The following is an 18362-nucleotide window of genomic DNA, read 5'->3' on the forward strand; positions in this document are numbered from 1 at the left end:
CCTCATGGTGTGCTGTGTGGTAGAATCTTTTCTACAGGGAGCACCTTCTCAATAGAATACTGTAAATCTTTATTTATATAGCGCCATCAAATTCCGTAGCGCTTTAGAGGTTATTTGACATAGCAATGAAATGTTTAGTGAGTTAATGTGGCACACAGTGACAATATGCAGCATTTGATGTATGTTTTGCCTCTACTTGTACAGAAGAAATCCGATCATTATCATAAAATCTGTGGTTTCAGGCGATTTTACATACAGAGTAAAACGATCCTGACCGGCGATAAATATTTGATAGGCTACATTATTGATCATGTGCCTCCTCTGATTCCCATCAGTCAGGACATTCTGTGTGCCAATCAGATTTCTGCCCCTAGCATATTAGTGTATTACGCCGACATACATATATAATGTATGAGAGTTGTGCCATAGGTTGCCTATTATATAAGGAATTCTGGAGCAGCCACAACATCGGGGGCTTCAGAATATTTGTGGGGTCATAATGACGGGTTTTGACGATTATACCGCTGCTAATGAACGTGTTTGCATCTCGGCCACAATGCTAAGCGTCGCCCGGAAATTAACGGCGCTGACTCACAGGATCTGAGAAGTCGCCTCCCCTTCATTTCCACGGAGTATTTATAGACTCCCATTTTTAAGAATGGGAGTAGAAGAGGAAACTATCACAGTCTGGTGTAAAAATAAGACTCCTGGTTCAGTAAAACTGGTAGAGGATAATATGTTGTCTGATAAGGGGTGTCAGGGGGGCTGCTTATCTCTCCCGTGCTGCTATGTCATAGATGGATGTTTTTGCACTAACTATCCACAAATCTATGGGAGAGGTGGAGAAAGGTAAGTATGTTACTTCATCGGTCTCAAGAATAGGGTCCATCTATCTACAGACCCCATAGCTGCCAGGGCTACCTATTTAGTGTGTATGTCATAAAACATGATGTGTTGCACATAATTCCCACTTTCCAGTAAAAATATGCAAAACATGCCCCGCCCCTATTCCCCGCCCACGCTTAAGGAAATTTGAGTGCTCTGATTTGTATAGTCCTGCATTTTAGGTCTTTTCAATAACACAGGATAGGAGTTATGTGAGAGTTATAACCGCTGTGGCTACCGACTGTGTGAATAGAGCCCTACTTCAGGTGTGTGAGTTCCTCCATGAAATGAGAAGTTACTTATTCCCTGTACTATTTTGGGGCTGGCACACAACCTGTTACTTTGTATCAGCAGCCCATAATGCTGGAGCCTTAATAGGTCTATACAGTGGGGCACATTTACTTACCCGGTCCAGTCGCGAACCCGTGGCGCGTTGTCCGACGCTGATTCGGGTTCTGCCGGGATTCACTAAGGTCCATGCGCCCGATATCCAGCAGGTGTCGCTGATGAGCCGAGGTCCGCCGGAGTTCACGTGCTTCTTCCTGGTGCATGTGAGTGCTTGATCTTGCGACACAAATTCTTTTTCAAATTCCGCAATTTTTCGGAATCAGTTGGGTTGTCCGACGGCCACGCCCCCCGATTTCTGTTGCGTGAAAGCCGGCGCCAATGCGCCACAATCTGATCACGTGTGCCAAAATCCCGGGGCAAATCAGAAATTGTCAGGAAACCCAACGAAAGTGTGCGATTCAGATCCTTAGTAAATGAGCCCCAGTGTCTCTTCCACACTCAAAGAGACCTGCACGATAAGTAGTTTAGGGTCCTAGTTTACATTTTGCGATGGATCCCAGCAGCTTTAAGTTAAATTTCCCTAAGCGACAGTGGGAACAAGGGCGGGGCTTATTTTTAGTAAAAATTGCAAAACTGAAATTTTGATACATAGAAATGTCTACATTCTAAAGAGAATGCCTATATTGCTCCGATGGGGCACACTAGAAACAGACGCTCATCAGAACTCCTTTCCTATTGGCTGAATGATCTTACACAGACCCCACCTATGCACAATCCCATGAAAATATGGGGAGAATATCATCTGACTTTACATATGGGGTGTGATGGCATGAATTAGCAAGAACAGGGGTGACTTTTTTAGGGCCAGTACAGACATGTGCACTTAGTCCTGGACGCTCGCGGGTTAAGGATTTCAATACTCGTAGCTCTCAAGTTTATTAATCATGTTATTGCTTTCCTATGCCCTGGCTGTTCTCCCCCGCGGGGAAAGGGTTAATGCAATTTGCGGCTCCGCTGAAATGAAAGCCTCTGTAAGAGGTTCAGGCGTGATGGGAAGGAGCTGTTTTCTTCTAGAGGAACTTTATATCAGAAGGTAATTTGTGACTGTTTTAAGTGGTTGTGGCAGGGATGAAACCCACAAGCTATTAGCTAAAGAAGAAAAAGGAAAAAAAGAAGAAAAAAAAATGATGGCTTTTATGTTCAGAGCAAAATCTCACGTGTTCCAGATAAAGAGGGAAGGGTCCAACTAAGTGTCGCTGTATGAGCGATAATAAGGACAATTCCTTCAATGTGATTTCTCTTGGGACAGTATCTGACAAAAGCCCCAAAGTGAAGTAGAAGCAGATGTAAGAGTCCATAGGGATATGGGGGTCCCTGGTCATAGGTGTGAACATGCTCTGAGCTTGTTACAGAGATATTCCAAGTGTCAGCAAGTAAAAGATATGCAATTTTCCCCTTTAACAGTTTCAGTCCAGTTTTCAAGATCTCTGCTTGCAGTCATTCAATGGATTTTGACTGAACTGTGTCAGATCCCCACTGAGGTTTATTCTTGGGATTTCTTATTTCTGTTGTGGCTCCAAAAATCCGTTCCGCACATGATGATGGGGTTGTGGACTGTGGTTGAATGTCTGACACGAGTGAACATGCCCTCTGGTGAACATCTAAGGGGCAGACAGTTATCAGGAATCTACGTATACAACATTCACAGCACAGACTCAAAGGCGTGATAACATATGGTTGTACTGTATGTGCTGTCACTTTATGATCAGGATCTCGATAATGATGGCACTTGGCTACAATTCCTTGTACAACCAGGTGTCTAGGGTACCTCTGAGTAAGTATAGAGGCTGCAGGTCTAAAAAGATTACTTCTAAATGATTGCAACTGGAAATTTAGCAAACCATGGAGCCTTAAAATCATATAATTGCACTATTTACTAGTAACCTTAACAGCAAATGTCCCCATATAACATAATTTTACGTCTCATACCGCAAATCCACAACAAGCAGCAAGTGTGAATTATGCAGCAGATTCGCTGCAGATTTCTCCTCTGTGCACCAATTTTTTCCAAGGTTCCCTGGATTCATATAAACCCCCTTTTTTAAGGTTCCTGTCCTTGTGACATTACTGCCGCCATGTTCTACATGATAGTCATGCACATACATCAGATTTATATTTCATCCATGAAATATGAACATGAACGGAGTATTTGCAAACCGCAGATGTCAACATAATTCCAAATTCCCAAAATATTTCCTTTCAAGCTGAGATCTCCCGGCAGGGTTTACAGGAAGCCCTGGCGATACTAATAAGCGTATGTTATTCAGCATTGCGCCTAATGATTAACCTGAGCTCCTGACCACAGTACCACCTGCTGCTGCGGGGAGGAATATTTTGGAGCATGCACAAAACAGCAATAACCCAGTACATCTCAATGCAGATATTCTCATTCCAAAAAGATGAGTCAGGAGATGACGGCCTATCACAAGCTCTCTTGTCTACCCTCTCAGTGCCATTCAGAGCATGGCACAGCGGGGGTTCAAGTGCTAATCCAATTAATGGCGTACAGCTCTCTTTTCGTAACAAGCTACAGCTTTGGGGTTTTCCTCTTGCCTCGTCTGTGAGCCCATGTAACAGATTGTTCTCTGTAATAACCAAGCTGACAATGCTAATCAAACGGCAGAAATTATTCCTTTTTCTTTTCCCCTTTGTCGGAAATTTGAAAGTGGATCCCCATGTGGCGCGAGAACCCTATTAAGATCAGCTCCTCGCTCTGCGCTCAGTGGTAATGAATATTGTTTAGCTGTGGAGAAGATGTTAAGCCATAACCTGATACATGGATACTGAATGTATAGAATGGGACAGAGTATGGCACCGCAATGGGCACCACATTTGCGCCTTTCAATGATCATCAGTGACCTCTATGGCGATCAGATGCATTATACAGTCATGTATTACACTACACAACCAACAAAAAGACCCAAGACTTTTGGTTCACAAAAGGTCAGAACCTTTTCTGATTGACATATTGAAGGGGCTACACCAGTACAGTGCCCCCATTATTGTCTTTATGTTTTTGGTGTTAGGCCTCAGTCTTACACAAAAGTTCCAATGCCAGACACAGCCGAAAGTACAATACTATGTCTGGAAAACAAAGATTGGTTGATTACTTGGTGGGAGTGCCATGAGTTGGATCCTAATTGATCTGATATTTACAGCCAATTCTAGGGATGGGTCAATCATTTTGCAGTCCTAAAAACCTTTCTATAAGTTCCTTTGATATTTACAGGAAGTGACTGGAACCAGCACCCAAAACACAGTAATTAAAAACGAAAACAAATATGTAGTGTAATGCTTTGTAAAATATAGATCATCCTGGAAAAAGTCCACAATCAGTGAAATCTTGAAATTCTACACTGAATAATGAAAAATATGTGATTGGACCCATTGTCCCACAATAGACTAAATGATAAAGGAAATTTACCATCAAAATCCATAATGATTATCCAGGGACACTCACTTGCAGATCCAGGCACCGTGACTGTGGAAATCTTCTTATATTTGTTATGCATGGCCTCCTTCTTTCTAAAATCAACTTTTAAAATTATGCTATTGAGCCTGAAGGGCACTGGGAGCTTTTCCAAAGCCAATCCTACTATAGCTTCACAGACTGTAACACTGTCTCCCCCTCCCCTTCTGCTCTCTCAGCACTCCCTCCCCTCTCTCTCTGCCTGCTGTAATCTCACACAGATGGAGGGGGAAGTGCTCAAGCACAGTGTAACATCACTTAGGGGTTCTAGAAACGCCATCTATAGCCAGTCTGACTCATTAGCGTAATTCTAGAAGTTGATTTTTCGAAGAAAAGAGGCCATGGATAACAAATATAAGAAGATTACCATAGTCAGGGTGCCTAGATCTATGAGTAAGTGCCCCTGGTTTATCAAGCTGGATTTCGATGGTTAGTTTCAGTTGCTTTATAGCCTGACGGGTTGGAGGCACCAAATGCTGATTTCACACAGGGTGCCATATAAAACATAAGGCCCTGAAATAATCTCAATGCAAACCGACAGCTTTATACCAGCTCCACAGCAAGGGGAGAGTGAATGGGGGTGTGAACGGGGACGTGGCCGGAGGTGGAGCGGCCATCATGGGGCATTTCTGCTCTGCACCTGCACACTATGTAGACCATGAGAACAATATCCTTCTACATTTACAAGGTTTTTTTTGGAAAAGGTCTAAGCCTTTTGATGTATTAAATGGTGCCATAAAATTATTATTGAATTTACCTTCTGACATCTATATATATCGAATTCTTGAATGGATTGACCTTCATTTTATTATGTCCAGCAGGAATTGCTAAAATAACAGAGGGGTTTAAGACACTACCCGGTGGTGCTTGAGTGTCAAAACATTGAGCTAAAGAATACTTAAAGGGGTGTTCCCATTACAGCACATTAATGTTATAGTTTGTATAATAAAAAGTTATACAATTTTCCAATACATTGTCTATATCAATTCCTCACGGTTTCCTAGATCTCTGCTTGCTGTCCTTCTATAAAAAAACTTCTATGTTTACCTCCAGTGGACAGAAATCTGACCATGGTCTCACAGGTGCACGGCTCGTTATAGCACACAGCTCTGATTACTCTCTGTGCACTAACGTGCAAGCAGAGATCTAGAAAACTGTCCCATGTCAGATATCACATATTTGGTCAGATTTGTGGAGCAGCTGCTTGTTTGCCTATGTAGGGAGGAAAGGTGAAGAGCACTCACTCGTCGTCTTCCCGGCCCTGTGCTTTCCCGGGATCTAGCCTTATGGTTCCTTATGCCTTAATGTACCCTAACCTGATGTATACAATATCTGATCAAAATGGTGGCCTAGAAACCAGAAGACTTCTCAGGTCACATTTCATAAATTTTAGTTTTCAATATCCAGCAACTCTGTGTCATCTCTGTCTCCCGGCCTTTTCTTCACCTGAAGGCAGCCTGTATTTCTGCAGACGCTGCTCTTTACAATTCTGTCGTTTTGCAGACAGAAGACTTTGTTGTGACAATGGGATGACACCGGGTGTACGGAGCCGAATGAAAAGTGCTGTCGAAAGCTTAACAAACAATTCCACCCCATGAGCAGGATCACATCACACATCGCTCTGGTAACATGTACCATATATATAAATGGATAACAGGACCCAATGTCAATGGGGTCTGCTGCCTGAGGCCCCCATATATGTAATATATCAGGGAGTGTCAGGAGCAGATCCATCATATTGGTTATGTGTAAAAACCAATAGCTTGAGTGGGGGTGGGGGGAGCAGGGAGCCGAGAGCCAAGAGCCTGGAGTGGGGGGGGGGTTGAGACGGGAGCAGAGGTATGAGGGGAGTGGCGACCGGGAGCACGGTGCCAGACAGAGCACTGGAACGCTTGCTGGCCAGCCGGCAGGCGGGAGTTCGATGGAGGCCGGCAGGGGGGGGGCAGAAGCTTGGTGCCGGAGGGCGCAAGGTGCCAGCAGCGTCAGGGAGCAAGGTGTCAGACGGAGGGCTGCAACGCTGTCCCGTCCGGCGTGCGGGAGCTCAGCACCAGCCGGCTGGAAATGGGAGCACAGTGCCGCCCCCTCGTTGAGTAGGAGGCGCGCCGTCTGAGGCGAGATGCTCAACTCGCCTCATGGAAGGTTCCCTTGCGAAAAAGCTTTGCCATGAAAAACATTGCGGGTTCGGGTGCCAGCACCGTTAGCAGGGGTAAGTGTTCAAGCCTGGTACCTGAACAGAACTTTCAGTGTTGGGTTTCTCCGTACTCGGCTGAACCAAAACCTGAACGGGTCCACTCATCATATGTCATAAATATGAGAACAGCTAATGGCAATGAGGCCTGTGGCTCCATCTTAACACAAGACGGAGCAGGAAACTGACAACACCGGCCATTATGTAGCAGATCAGGATTACCAAAGTAAATAGTATGGCCACTACAATCCGCACATAGCTGTCATTTGGTAGCAGCACCACAATAAGATGATTGATGGGGGTATCGGGTGTGGCACCACCCCATTCACTTAATAATAACCTATCCTGTGGATAGCTCATTAATAATTTTGGCCCGGAAAACCCCTTTAATACAGAGAAAACCACAAGTTACATATTTGGGGGAAGTTAAATTCTGAGCGCTGCTACTGGGTTTTGGCACATTAATAAGATATTCAGTTGTTAAGATGAGACTCGTCATTGGGATTTTATGAGGTAAAATGTAGGCCCTGATGTGTGTAGATGAGAGAACATCGCAGCAGCCAATCAGTTCACTGCTTTAGTGCAATGCAAAGCTCTGAGGCAATAAGAGGTGACATCTGATTGGTTGCTAAGTGAGCATCCCTCCATCATCCCCTGCCTGTAGTTTCATGATAAACAATCACCATATCCTTGCCTTATGAGTAGGCCTCTAGCTTTTATATAAGATGTAGATGTTCACTCTGAGACCCCTGGATAGTGGGTGGGCAATCAGTATATAATATTTTTTATATAAAAGTTCATAAAATAGAGAAGTGGTCCTGCTGACAATTTATACTAGTAGAGGTTTCTATTATTGCATTAGTTTGATATTTCTGCATGTATAAGCTAAAATTGAATACATTAAATATGGGGATACAGTTATGGCCACTAAATTACCTCATGATATAGGATTTAAGGGGTTGAAAATGTACTTACGGTCTTAAGTCCCACCCCTATTGCGCCCCATTATTCATTGCCGAGTCCTAAGGGTCACATGACCTATCACCCAGTAGGTTGTCGGCGAATCTAACATCCGTTAGTCCTCTATGCCAGTGATTTTGCTGTAAAAATTTAGCAAATTTAATCCAACAAATGCCTTATCGCCACCTCTCACGCAAAACATGAGATAATGAGGTCATGTACCCTATCTAAGTGTAATTTTTGGCATAATTTAACAACATTTGGTTACATTTACTATACAGCATTTTTTACATCACACCGCAAAGAGGGCAACAAGATTTCTGCTGAATTTTGTAAAAAAAATGGGGTTAGGTTTGTGTATTTTGCCAAGCCAGCAAATTTCTCCTCATGTTACTTCATAAATTTGGATTCTGTTTAGTCTCTGGGGAGATCTCACCCATATTTCTGATTTGACGAGTCAGGAAAAATTTGACTAAAGATTTCGCAAAAGTGACAGAAAAAAAACTTTCACAAACAATATGTAATCGAAGCAGTGATCTGGTTGTTGGTCTGGCTGATAGGTAACAGTGTAGGGTCAGAAGTCGGCAAGCATGGAATAATCGTACATGGTGTCTCAGCAGCACAGAGCTCTTCAGGAGCAGACCTAATTATGTGTCATTGCTTTATTGAACAACACACTGGTTGCTATGGGGTACAACACATTACATACACATCAGTCGTGTAGTTTGGACTACAATCCCCACAAGTCTTCACTTCCCAGAGGTTAAGCGGCGAGTCAGTAGCGGCTGAGCTCCGCACTCGTCATCCGTCACGGTCTGTACTGTGTTAAGCTGTCGTATAACATTTACTGTGACATTTCATAAGAGCCAATAAAAAGCGGAGTAAACATCTGGAGCTCATATCCTCTCCAGAAGATGCCAGCGACATGGCTGACTAAATGCCACCGTCTCAGCTGGCGGGCGGAGAACCACAAATCCCAGCATTCAGTTCATAGCAAGGGCCACCCATTGTTGGCAAACCCTCCAAATCCAAAATAGAAGAGTTTCCATTGCAAAGACCAAAATGTATAGTAAATTTTGGGGCATAGCCCCCCTGTGGCCCCCTCTTGGTGACCTTTCCTTGATCCCTTTGCCAGTCCTTTACACGTTCTCATTACCCAGATGAAATGGGGTTGGAACAACCAGGGTTGGGCCCCATAGTATTTACATAGGCCACCTCCTATAACCTTAAAGGGGTTTTCTGAAAATGGTAAATACCTCATGGGAAGGATTGGGCTAGTTTCTATCTAGAATTATGGCCCCAGATTCAGTGATGACCCTTGGTCTAAGGTGGCTAAATTTTTCAGACCAAAGTCAATTCAACTCTCCACGGGAGAGGGGAAAGGTCATGTTGGAAATTTAGTTTAAAAAATAGCAAAATGGCACAAAATTATAAAGGCATAAACAAAACTTCAACTCCTATCACGGGTGGAGGCACGATGTGCGTTGTAAAGACCTTGAGAAATGCAGCCGCATCACTTTTTAGGAAGAATCAAGAAACTAATAACTAATATTTACTGGGGCTATGATGTACACCCACATTCAGAGTGCAGGTTTCTATATAGAACCACAGCCTGGCTATTACACACGCACATAGTGTGAACCAGACATCTGGTCCATATAGATGTCACCGATTCCCTGGATACAAGTGTTTGCTGCCTAAGGTTCTCATCCAATATCCATTGAAAACACAAAAAAACACATAAAAGGGGATCTCGAACTGTATATAAATTATTATTTAGTAAAAAGTTCTGCAACTTTCTAACTTATTTACGTTTTACTTTTCTTATCATTTACAAGATCTGTGCTTGCTGTCATTGAATGTGATGATTCTTGTTTAGACAGGTTTGTTACAATTCTATCCAGTGTTGTTGACCCTTTGTGAACTGATATATTGTTGCAATTTATAAGAATACAGGAAGGATCTGAGCTGCAGATGTATTCAGCTAGCTGAGGCTTGTCTAGGCTGGATGCAAGTGTAACCACCCTTCAGCTAGGGCAAGGGTCAGGTTTTCAGCCTCTAGATGGGATACAAAGCACTTCCATTCTTGAAAATAAAGGAATTGGGAACAGAAACACAAAACTAGAGAACTCCTCTAAGCAATAAACCTATTTTATCTAAATGCTATACCTTCTAACATTGCAGAGATGCTAAAACGTAACAGATCTCTAATCAAACCGCTGTTGTGGCACTACAACCCCCAGCATGTAGTTAAGAATACAATGGAGGTTAGGTTTATTTCAGAATTCTGTATAAGAACTACACATTGTTATATAAGATCCTATATGTCATAAATCATGTTTTTTTATTCACCATTGATAATAATTTACATCAACCTAATCTTTGTCTTTTTTCTTTAACTACCCCCTTTAATTACAATGGAGCAGATTATCTTGTCAATTAAGAAATCATACTACACACTAGGATACATGACTTTATGTAAAATAATATGAGAAGTGGAGTATTCCTTTAAGTGAGGAGTCCACCCTTTAAATCCGGAACCCTCTTTTATGCAGCACACATTGGCACACTTGTCTTATACTGGCAATGCTGCCAGGCTACAACATGTCACCCTCTTGCAGGACTCTTAGGACTCTGATATCAAGGGGTACAATAATCTAGTGATATATTGTATATGTTATATATATACTATTATGTAGGAAGCCAAATTCTTGCTCCATGCACTTATCCTTGTAGAGAAGTACAATCATACCCGTCGTTGTGCCTGGTTTATAACATATTATACACCAGCTGTACTCATACCCACCCATGGTAAGTACACGCCCCATAGGCAATCACAGTAACACAAGCATCTCATTCATATCCAGTCATGTTCCTACATTACTCACCAGTCTTTCTGACATGTCGGTTTTGTCATGCTCCGGCAAATGCTGCTCCAGTGCCAACACTATGCAATTGGCGATGATGGTGGCTAAGATCATATATTCAAAGGGAGTAAGAAGAGTTAAGGAAAAGAGACAAATACATGTACAAAAAAAAAACATGGCGTCAACTTACAGACGGGCAAAGTGATGGCAAAATGACTACCCAATGTAGGTATGCCATAATAAGATAATGATATGAAATATTAGAACATGAGATTTTTTGGGGGGTCCTTGCACTATGGAAGGACCATAATGTTAGAAGATGTAACCCAAACCCTATAGAGCACATAGTTCTGTAGGATTCCGGTACCTTATGTTTTAGATGTAAATATCCAACCCCACTTTGACATCCTCTTACCTGTCACCTTAAGAAGCCAGAATATAGATTGTCTGTAAGCTTCCCCTTTAACACCTCTGAGTGCCCCTTTATTAGTATCCCTGGCCTATGTCAATATAAGCGTATCGTTCATCGTCACATTGAGGTGGATGGACTTTATCCTTTTTAATGATGGGAACAGTCAAGATACATAGCAACGGTGCTGGCCGATATTGTCCCGCAGAATCACGACTTTCCTTTAATGAACTTTGTGGGTTATATTCATTTTATATCATTTAGATCAAATAAAATATTATCTATCGATATGTGCTATATGATTTTACATTAAATTTAACTTTTTTAGCCTATAATCTATTATATATAGCACAGTATTATACAATGTTTACAATATACTACACCTTGGCATGCTATACTATGCTTTGCTACTACAGTATGCTATGTTATATTATACAATGCCATGCTATATTCCACTATAGTGTACTTTTTTTTTTGCTATAATATGCTAATCTGTGCTACATTACATAATAATATGCTGTATTCTGCTATGATATATTATAACGCACAATGTTATATACTATAATACAATATAATACTATACCAATTGATGCTGTACTACACCAAATAATACCGTACTGTCATATGGTCACCATAGTACATTACATTGCGTGATACTTTATTTTGTTATGTGATGATGTTTAATAATTTGTTATACATCACTGCTACACAATATGATACTGTGATACAACATGATACTGGTTATATTTTGCAAGTACCTTATTGTACTTTGTATCATACAGTACTACATTATAATATACTAAGTTATACTGTGCTATATATATGTTAAATATACTACAGAATGGTAAAATATATAATAGATGACTGAATTTATTATACTATAGTAAAATATGTCTTTTATATGCGCTAAATAATGTTAAATTATGTTATAATCTATAACAGGGCACTAGATTATACAATGGTGCCATATAGAGCTATAGGATACTATAGGATGTCATGGCACACTATCCCCTAATGCTATAATAATATATATTAACACACTATAACACTATAATACACTGCGCTATATTATACTACGTTATGCTATATTATACTGGGTTATGCCGTGATAAATTATACAGCACTCTGTTATATAATATAACGCCTTATGATGCTGTGCCATACTGTATCACGCTGTACTACACTATAATACATTAAATCACACTATGCTACAACGTATAACATTACAAGACTGTGATATGTTATATGCACTATATTATATAACGTGATAGCTTATAATGCTGTTCTATACTGAATCGTGCCATGTCACAATAGACACTATTATAATGTACATTATTACATTTTGTTATGACATCCTATAGTATTTGCTGCATAGGAACAGGGGGATTTCTGTGTTTTACAATGTAAGTCGTAGGCTTCATCCTCTGCCTGTGGAGCTGCTTGTATCAGGCGCCTTTCAGCACCGCGGACAGCAGCAGCAGGGACCATGGAGTGTATTCACACCCTTATCCAAGACAGACAACACCCCACCCCCAACACTACACCCTGACACAGCTCCACACAACAGTCTCCATAATTGACCTGACGTCCATACACAATACCTGGGTGGATCAGATGGCCAGATGGGCACCTATTGCCGACATCTCACCACCCCCCACTGACCTGTCCTAAAACCTGAGAAGTCAGTGACTAATCCAGCAATATCTGACCCCCTTCAGGTATCCCTTATGTGATGTCCTGCCAAGCCCACCACCACCACCATCATCATCCCTCCTTAGCATGGGGTTTCCAGGCTACCATAGATCTTGAGACCTCCTAATGACCCCAATATCTGCTTGTCTGGAGATTACATAGGAATCATGTAGATGCCTTTTCATAGAGGGGGTGTAGACAGGAGCATATGAATGGCAAGGGATGGGGTTGCTAGGTTTCTATGAGGAGGCCCTGATGGCTCATACTAAGGAATCAATAGGTGTGTGATTTCATAACCATGGACGCCCAGGGCTAATCTCAGCATAGCCACCACTACACACCCAAAGACTTCCTGGGGGCCTAGTGGATAGGCACTGATGATCAATGCCAACCCCTGTAGGGCCATCCACCAATTCTAGCATTCACTGCCCACTACTGGGCCATGCCCAAAATGCTTAACCCACCATATGCTTAGCAGCAGGCCTTAGTTGGCGCTTAAGTGGTTAACCACACAATGCTATCCCTCTATACAGTCCCCCTTTGTGCTGACCTGTGCTTTTTAACTCTTCTCCTGCCAGGAAGGCTGGGTACATGCGTGCTGCACTCCAGGCCCTTAATGCGAGACAAGAGTTAAATCAGAATCTCCGAACACCCCCAAAATGCCCTAAGAAATGCGCTTCTGCAGGTACGTTACCCTCCGAACCCACACAGGTAAAGGATATGGCCACTCCGTGATCCTTTTGGCATATTTCCTGATGACATTGTCTTCACTGAAGATGAACAAGGACCTGTTAACGGTGAAGCAGTTCTGTTTGACAGGGATGGGGTTATACAGAGCCATGGTCCTCGCCCTCTGAGCCATGGACTGCTTGTACATCCTTTGGCCAGCTTGAGGTCCACCTTGCCGGCTGCTCCCTCTTCCAGTACCCCCTGGCACCCCAGTTCCATAGCGGGTGGGTAGATCATCTCCGAACCGGGCCATTCTAGAATCGCACAGGAGCAAGTGTTAGAATCCGAACTGGCAGCCAAGGTTGGGGGCTGTAGTCGCATCCCCATGCACTGAGCTCCTCACACTTTGCCTCCTTGCATGAGAGAGAGAGGACCAGGCTTCCCACCCCTCCGCCTGCAATCCTACAGCACAAACCCTGATGAGGCTCCTTCAAAAAAAATAAGAGTGATGCAAAAAAATTTCTCTCCCTTAGCAAATCTCAGCAGTGTCAGATGGTGCTGGAGACAGTGTCCTTGGCAGCTTCCTGTCTTGCTCGTGTGCTGGATGCTGCTGCTGTCTCTGCCGCTGCTTTCTCCAGTGGGAATGCCCTCCCTGCTCCAATGATTGCTTCCAGCGCAGGGAAAGGAGCTGGTCCCTGCACAGACACTTAGTTACCAGATGAACACAGTAAACCAGTTTGTGAACCTCAGCCCCTATAAGAGGCGAGACATGTGATATACGACAGCCAATAAGCTGGGGACTCCACCTAAGCCAACAACCTCTGGAATAAGCAAAATATTCTTCTCCAGGCATATACTCTGCAGCCCAACCCCCCTCCCCCTTAAGAAAGCCCCCCACATCAAGGCGGAATACAGGCACCTCAATGCAAATTGCTATATGTTTTTTTTTTTTTTTTTTGGGAAGGGGAATCACCGCACAGGGACTGCAAGGGTTAACTCCCTCCCTCTTCCACCCCCTCCTCCATCCTTTTGCCTGTAGACATAGAAATCTCAAGCACTAGGTTGCTGGTCATGGAGGAAGCTAATGCACTGATTAATCAGGGTCCCCCTTCCTTAGCATCGCACCCTGGGGTGCTGGCTGGCAAGGGATGAGTGGGTGTCTCAGATACGGATGTGCCAGTGATGCCAGGGTGGAGCCCGCACACTTTTGGGAGCTGTCCAGCTGCTGAAAGCCCCAGTGGGAAGTGGTCATTAATGTCAGCGCTAGGGGTGGGCTTCTTCTTCATGGAGCGGGCTAATAACCGCTAAGCCAGACTGGAGCTGCAATTAGCAGAGGATCTCATAGACTGGAGATAGCAATTTGTGGCTCTGTTGTGACAGGTCGGAATTAAGGGGTGAGGAGATAGTTGGATGGGGAAAGGGTTCTGTTACACAATGGATGACATACTACAAGCCAAAGTGTTCAGTATACAGTGTGAACAGGGGGCAATCCCAAAATGTAACTGATAGAACACAAGCTTTGCTTTGTCCAGTCTTCCAAATTCCCATTGGTTACATTTTCTAAATTCTAAATCTTGTTTTATTAAAAACTCGCAAACTCTAAAATAAATTTCCAAAGATAAAGCGTCCTGTACTGTACCCTTCCTCTGTTTTTCCTCCTGGAAACGTATGAATATACTTTCCTAAGCAGTATGATACTGTCCAATGACAGGGCAGGACACATCCTATTGATAAAGGTAACGCCCAGCTGACTATTTACTTGCATGTTTCCAGGAGGAATAACCGAGGAACATTTTCCAGGTCCATTGTTCTTTGTTACCAACTGAGTAACATAAAGGCTGGTAAATACAATGTAGCCTTTATCTGAAGTATGTGTATATTTTTTAAAATAATTTTTGGTGGGGGGGTACAAGGGGATTATTAACCCATCCCAGATAAGTAGATAATTCTGAATAGCATTATATAGTAGAATCTGAAGTATTTATACACATCACGTAATATATTCAGCCCCAAATTACCAAACACCGCCCTGTATCCATCGCCTACATGGATTCTCCAAACACAACCTCCTCTGCAAACTCCAAATATATCCGGAGACGTCTCCCCAGAATAATCACCTCTCCCTGCCCCTCATCAGATCTTCTCATTTCATTCTGCAGAAAAATCGGCACAAAATATGGGAATGCTGTATATTCAGTATGGAGAAGCCATGTATAAGCCAGCATAGAATAGCTACCCTCATGCAGGTCCGCAACATATCTGAGCCATAGAATTCTACTCTTGAAATAGAAACATGTTGGAATTCGACCATAGACTTGTTTCCTGTCTCCTCTCCAGTGCTGGTCCCCAAAAATCTAAAAAATCTCCTTAAAATGCCCAAACACCTTCACAAAGTGTAAGCAACTACCTGATTTGGCAAGCAGTCTTTAGCGCTGTGTAATCTGTAGGCGCTATATAAATAAAGAATTATTAAGAATTATTAAATACCCTATAGAGATACATGTCGGTTAAGGCCAACTAATGGCAGAGGGGGTAAGTCAATGCTAGACACACTGGGGGTATCCTATTCTCCATAGAACATAAATCAGACATTGAAATTCAACATGATTAATCCTCCAATCCCCCTCCATCAACCACTCCCTCTCATATGTCCCTGATGCCCATTTTATATTAACCCAATCCCAATTAAATTAGCAGTATAGAAAAATTTACTATAACGCACATGGCAGCCCATGAGTGGTTTGTTTGACAGGACATTGCACTCTAGATCGTGCCACATCCCTGTCTCAGACTCTCTTCATAGTTTTGGGTAGTGGCCTGTTAACAGCTCAGTTCCATTCAATTAAAGGTGCTGAGCCGCAATACCAGACAGAGCCACTATACAATGTATGGCGCTGTGCAGCGCAGAGACAGATGCAGTCTCTTCAATCAGTTAATTGGCATTAGTGCCAATTTGGTATTGATCACCTATTCTAAGGCTGCGGTCACACGTTCCACCCAGCATTGCGTTTCTTAAGGCAACACTAGAGCACGGAGAGTGGGAGTAACCAGCGCCTGCTGTCTTGTATTGTTTAAATGCAAGACATTGGGTGCTGGATACCAATCGCATGTGTTTCACTGGAAATTAATATGTGATAGGGCCTAGCCCCGCCCACAGTGCACTTGGGTTGTGTTAGGGAACGCAACACTAGTGGAACGTGTGACTGCGGCCTGAGGGTGGATACATATTGGTGTGTCTGTTGCATGTCCGTTTTTTGTTCGCATCCATTTCTTTTGAAAATTTGTTACACTTCTATTGTTACGTTTTTTTCATGTCCGCAAAAAAACAAAGCGAATGTTTAACTCGGTTCCCAAGCATCATTTTTCAAAAAAATGGATCTATCATCAGTTTTTTTGCGCAGCCATAGATTTCTATTGCCTTCCGTGATCCGCATGCATGGAAAAAATAAGACAGGTGACCCCGTTAAACTACTCAACCCCCTCAGGTAGAAGATGGAAAATCTTTGAATTCAATTTTTTTATGTGAAGTCTCATCAATTTATCTATAAAACCTCCTTCAAAGTCATGTGAAAATGAGAAGAGAAGAGTCATATTTGCCCGAGATGAGTCAAGTTGCAGCAGGAGGATCACTTCATACCACCCTATCTTTTGTTCTTGATCACCTAGAAACATGTGTTTGGTGTCATATTAAAGATAATAATATCATCTTCATTATAAAGGTGCTAAGGAAGAATAGGGATAGGTTTCCCTCTACCCCTACAGCCTCTAAAATTATATCTTCGAAATATGAATCTTCTCTGCTCACTCCATACATGACTTTAGAGGAGATTTTTTTTTAAAGGAAAACAGGTGAGATTTCACATAAAAGGGGGAGTTGTAGAAAGGACTTTTCATCCCCTACCTGTGGGGGCTGGGCATTCATGGGACAAATTTGGCGACAGGTTCCCTTTAAAGTGTACAATCCATTGTAGTTGGGGGGTCCGTGTACAGATATGGCAGAATCTTTAAGTTACACCACCAGTATATGACTCCAATTACTTCTATATGACTTGGATTAGATTCTGAACCCCAAGACTTTTCCCCCCTGGCTCTGCCCTTCCATTACTTTACAAATACTCTGCTCTCTTTCCTCTGAGCTATTTAGATTACGGGGGAAGCAGCTGCGGGGGTCTCAGATTCCGGGCACCTGCATCCCATCACTAGACCATAGGGGTTGTTGTACTATGCTGATGACAGGATGCAGGCCATGTAAGCAGTCAGTGTCAGGAGGAAACTAAAGAGGGATCTAGTTCACTTAAGATTGGACATATCAATATTCACCTACCCATTTCTCTCTGGCTTAGGGTCCCAAATCTACCAGTTTGAAGTCTTTACATGGAGAAAAAGTTTTAAAAATATACTTTTGTACTTTCCTAGATGTGCGTCTGATGAGGCATACAGGCGATTTGGAACAGTAAACCATAAGGACCTGTGGGTGTTTCCCAAATCACCATGACAGGTTCCCTTTAACCTCTACACGCTCTGCAACGCAATAGTACAGTCATGGCCAAAAGTTTAGAGAATGACACAAATATTATATTGTCACATGATCTGTTGCCCTCTGGTTTGTCAGATGTTTTTTATCACATACAGAAATACCAGTGCAATCACATTATGAGGAACAAAAGCTTTTATTGTCAGTGAGAAGGAGTTACTGCAGCAAGTCAGTATTTGCAGTGTTGTCCCTTCTTCTTCAGGACCTCTGCAATTCTCCCTGGCAGCTCTCAATCACCTTCTGACAAGACTGGTGGTATCGCTCACCTTGTCTTCTCCGAACAAGCTGTTTTCCAGATGTTCCCAACAATCGGAAAAGGGATTCATCAGAGAAAATGGCTT

The 18362-nt window shown here is 42.7% G+C and overlaps 1 protein-coding gene across 9 annotated transcripts in view; it reads right to left on the reverse strand.

Annotated features, from left to right (window-relative positions):
• The window catches only part of CACNA1B (calcium voltage-gated channel subunit alpha1 B), a 179615-nt gene extending 165390 nt beyond the window's left edge, over window positions 1–14225 (reverse strand). For 8 of the 9 annotated variants that reach the window (XM_072124875.1, XM_072124872.1, XM_072124874.1 and 5 more), the window contains exons 1-2: window positions 13541–14224; window positions 10739–10844 (exon numbers count right to left, since the gene is read on the reverse strand). In XM_072124875.1, the coding sequence (XP_071980976.1) occupies window positions 10739–10844; window positions 13541–13800 (366 nt within the window). In that variant the 5' untranslated portion in view covers window positions 13801–14224. Of the gene's footprint in view, window positions 1–10738; window positions 10845–13540 lie in introns of all 9 variants that reach the window. The other variant, XR_011849797.1, reaches the window with a different exon arrangement.
• Window positions 14226–18362: the final 4137 nt, after the last annotated feature.

Source organism: Engystomops pustulosus, chromosome 9 (assembly GCF_040894005.1).
Source record: "Engystomops pustulosus chromosome 9, aEngPut4.maternal, whole genome shotgun sequence".
Taxonomy (NCBI): Eukaryota; Metazoa; Chordata; class Amphibia; order Anura; family Leptodactylidae; genus Engystomops; species Engystomops pustulosus.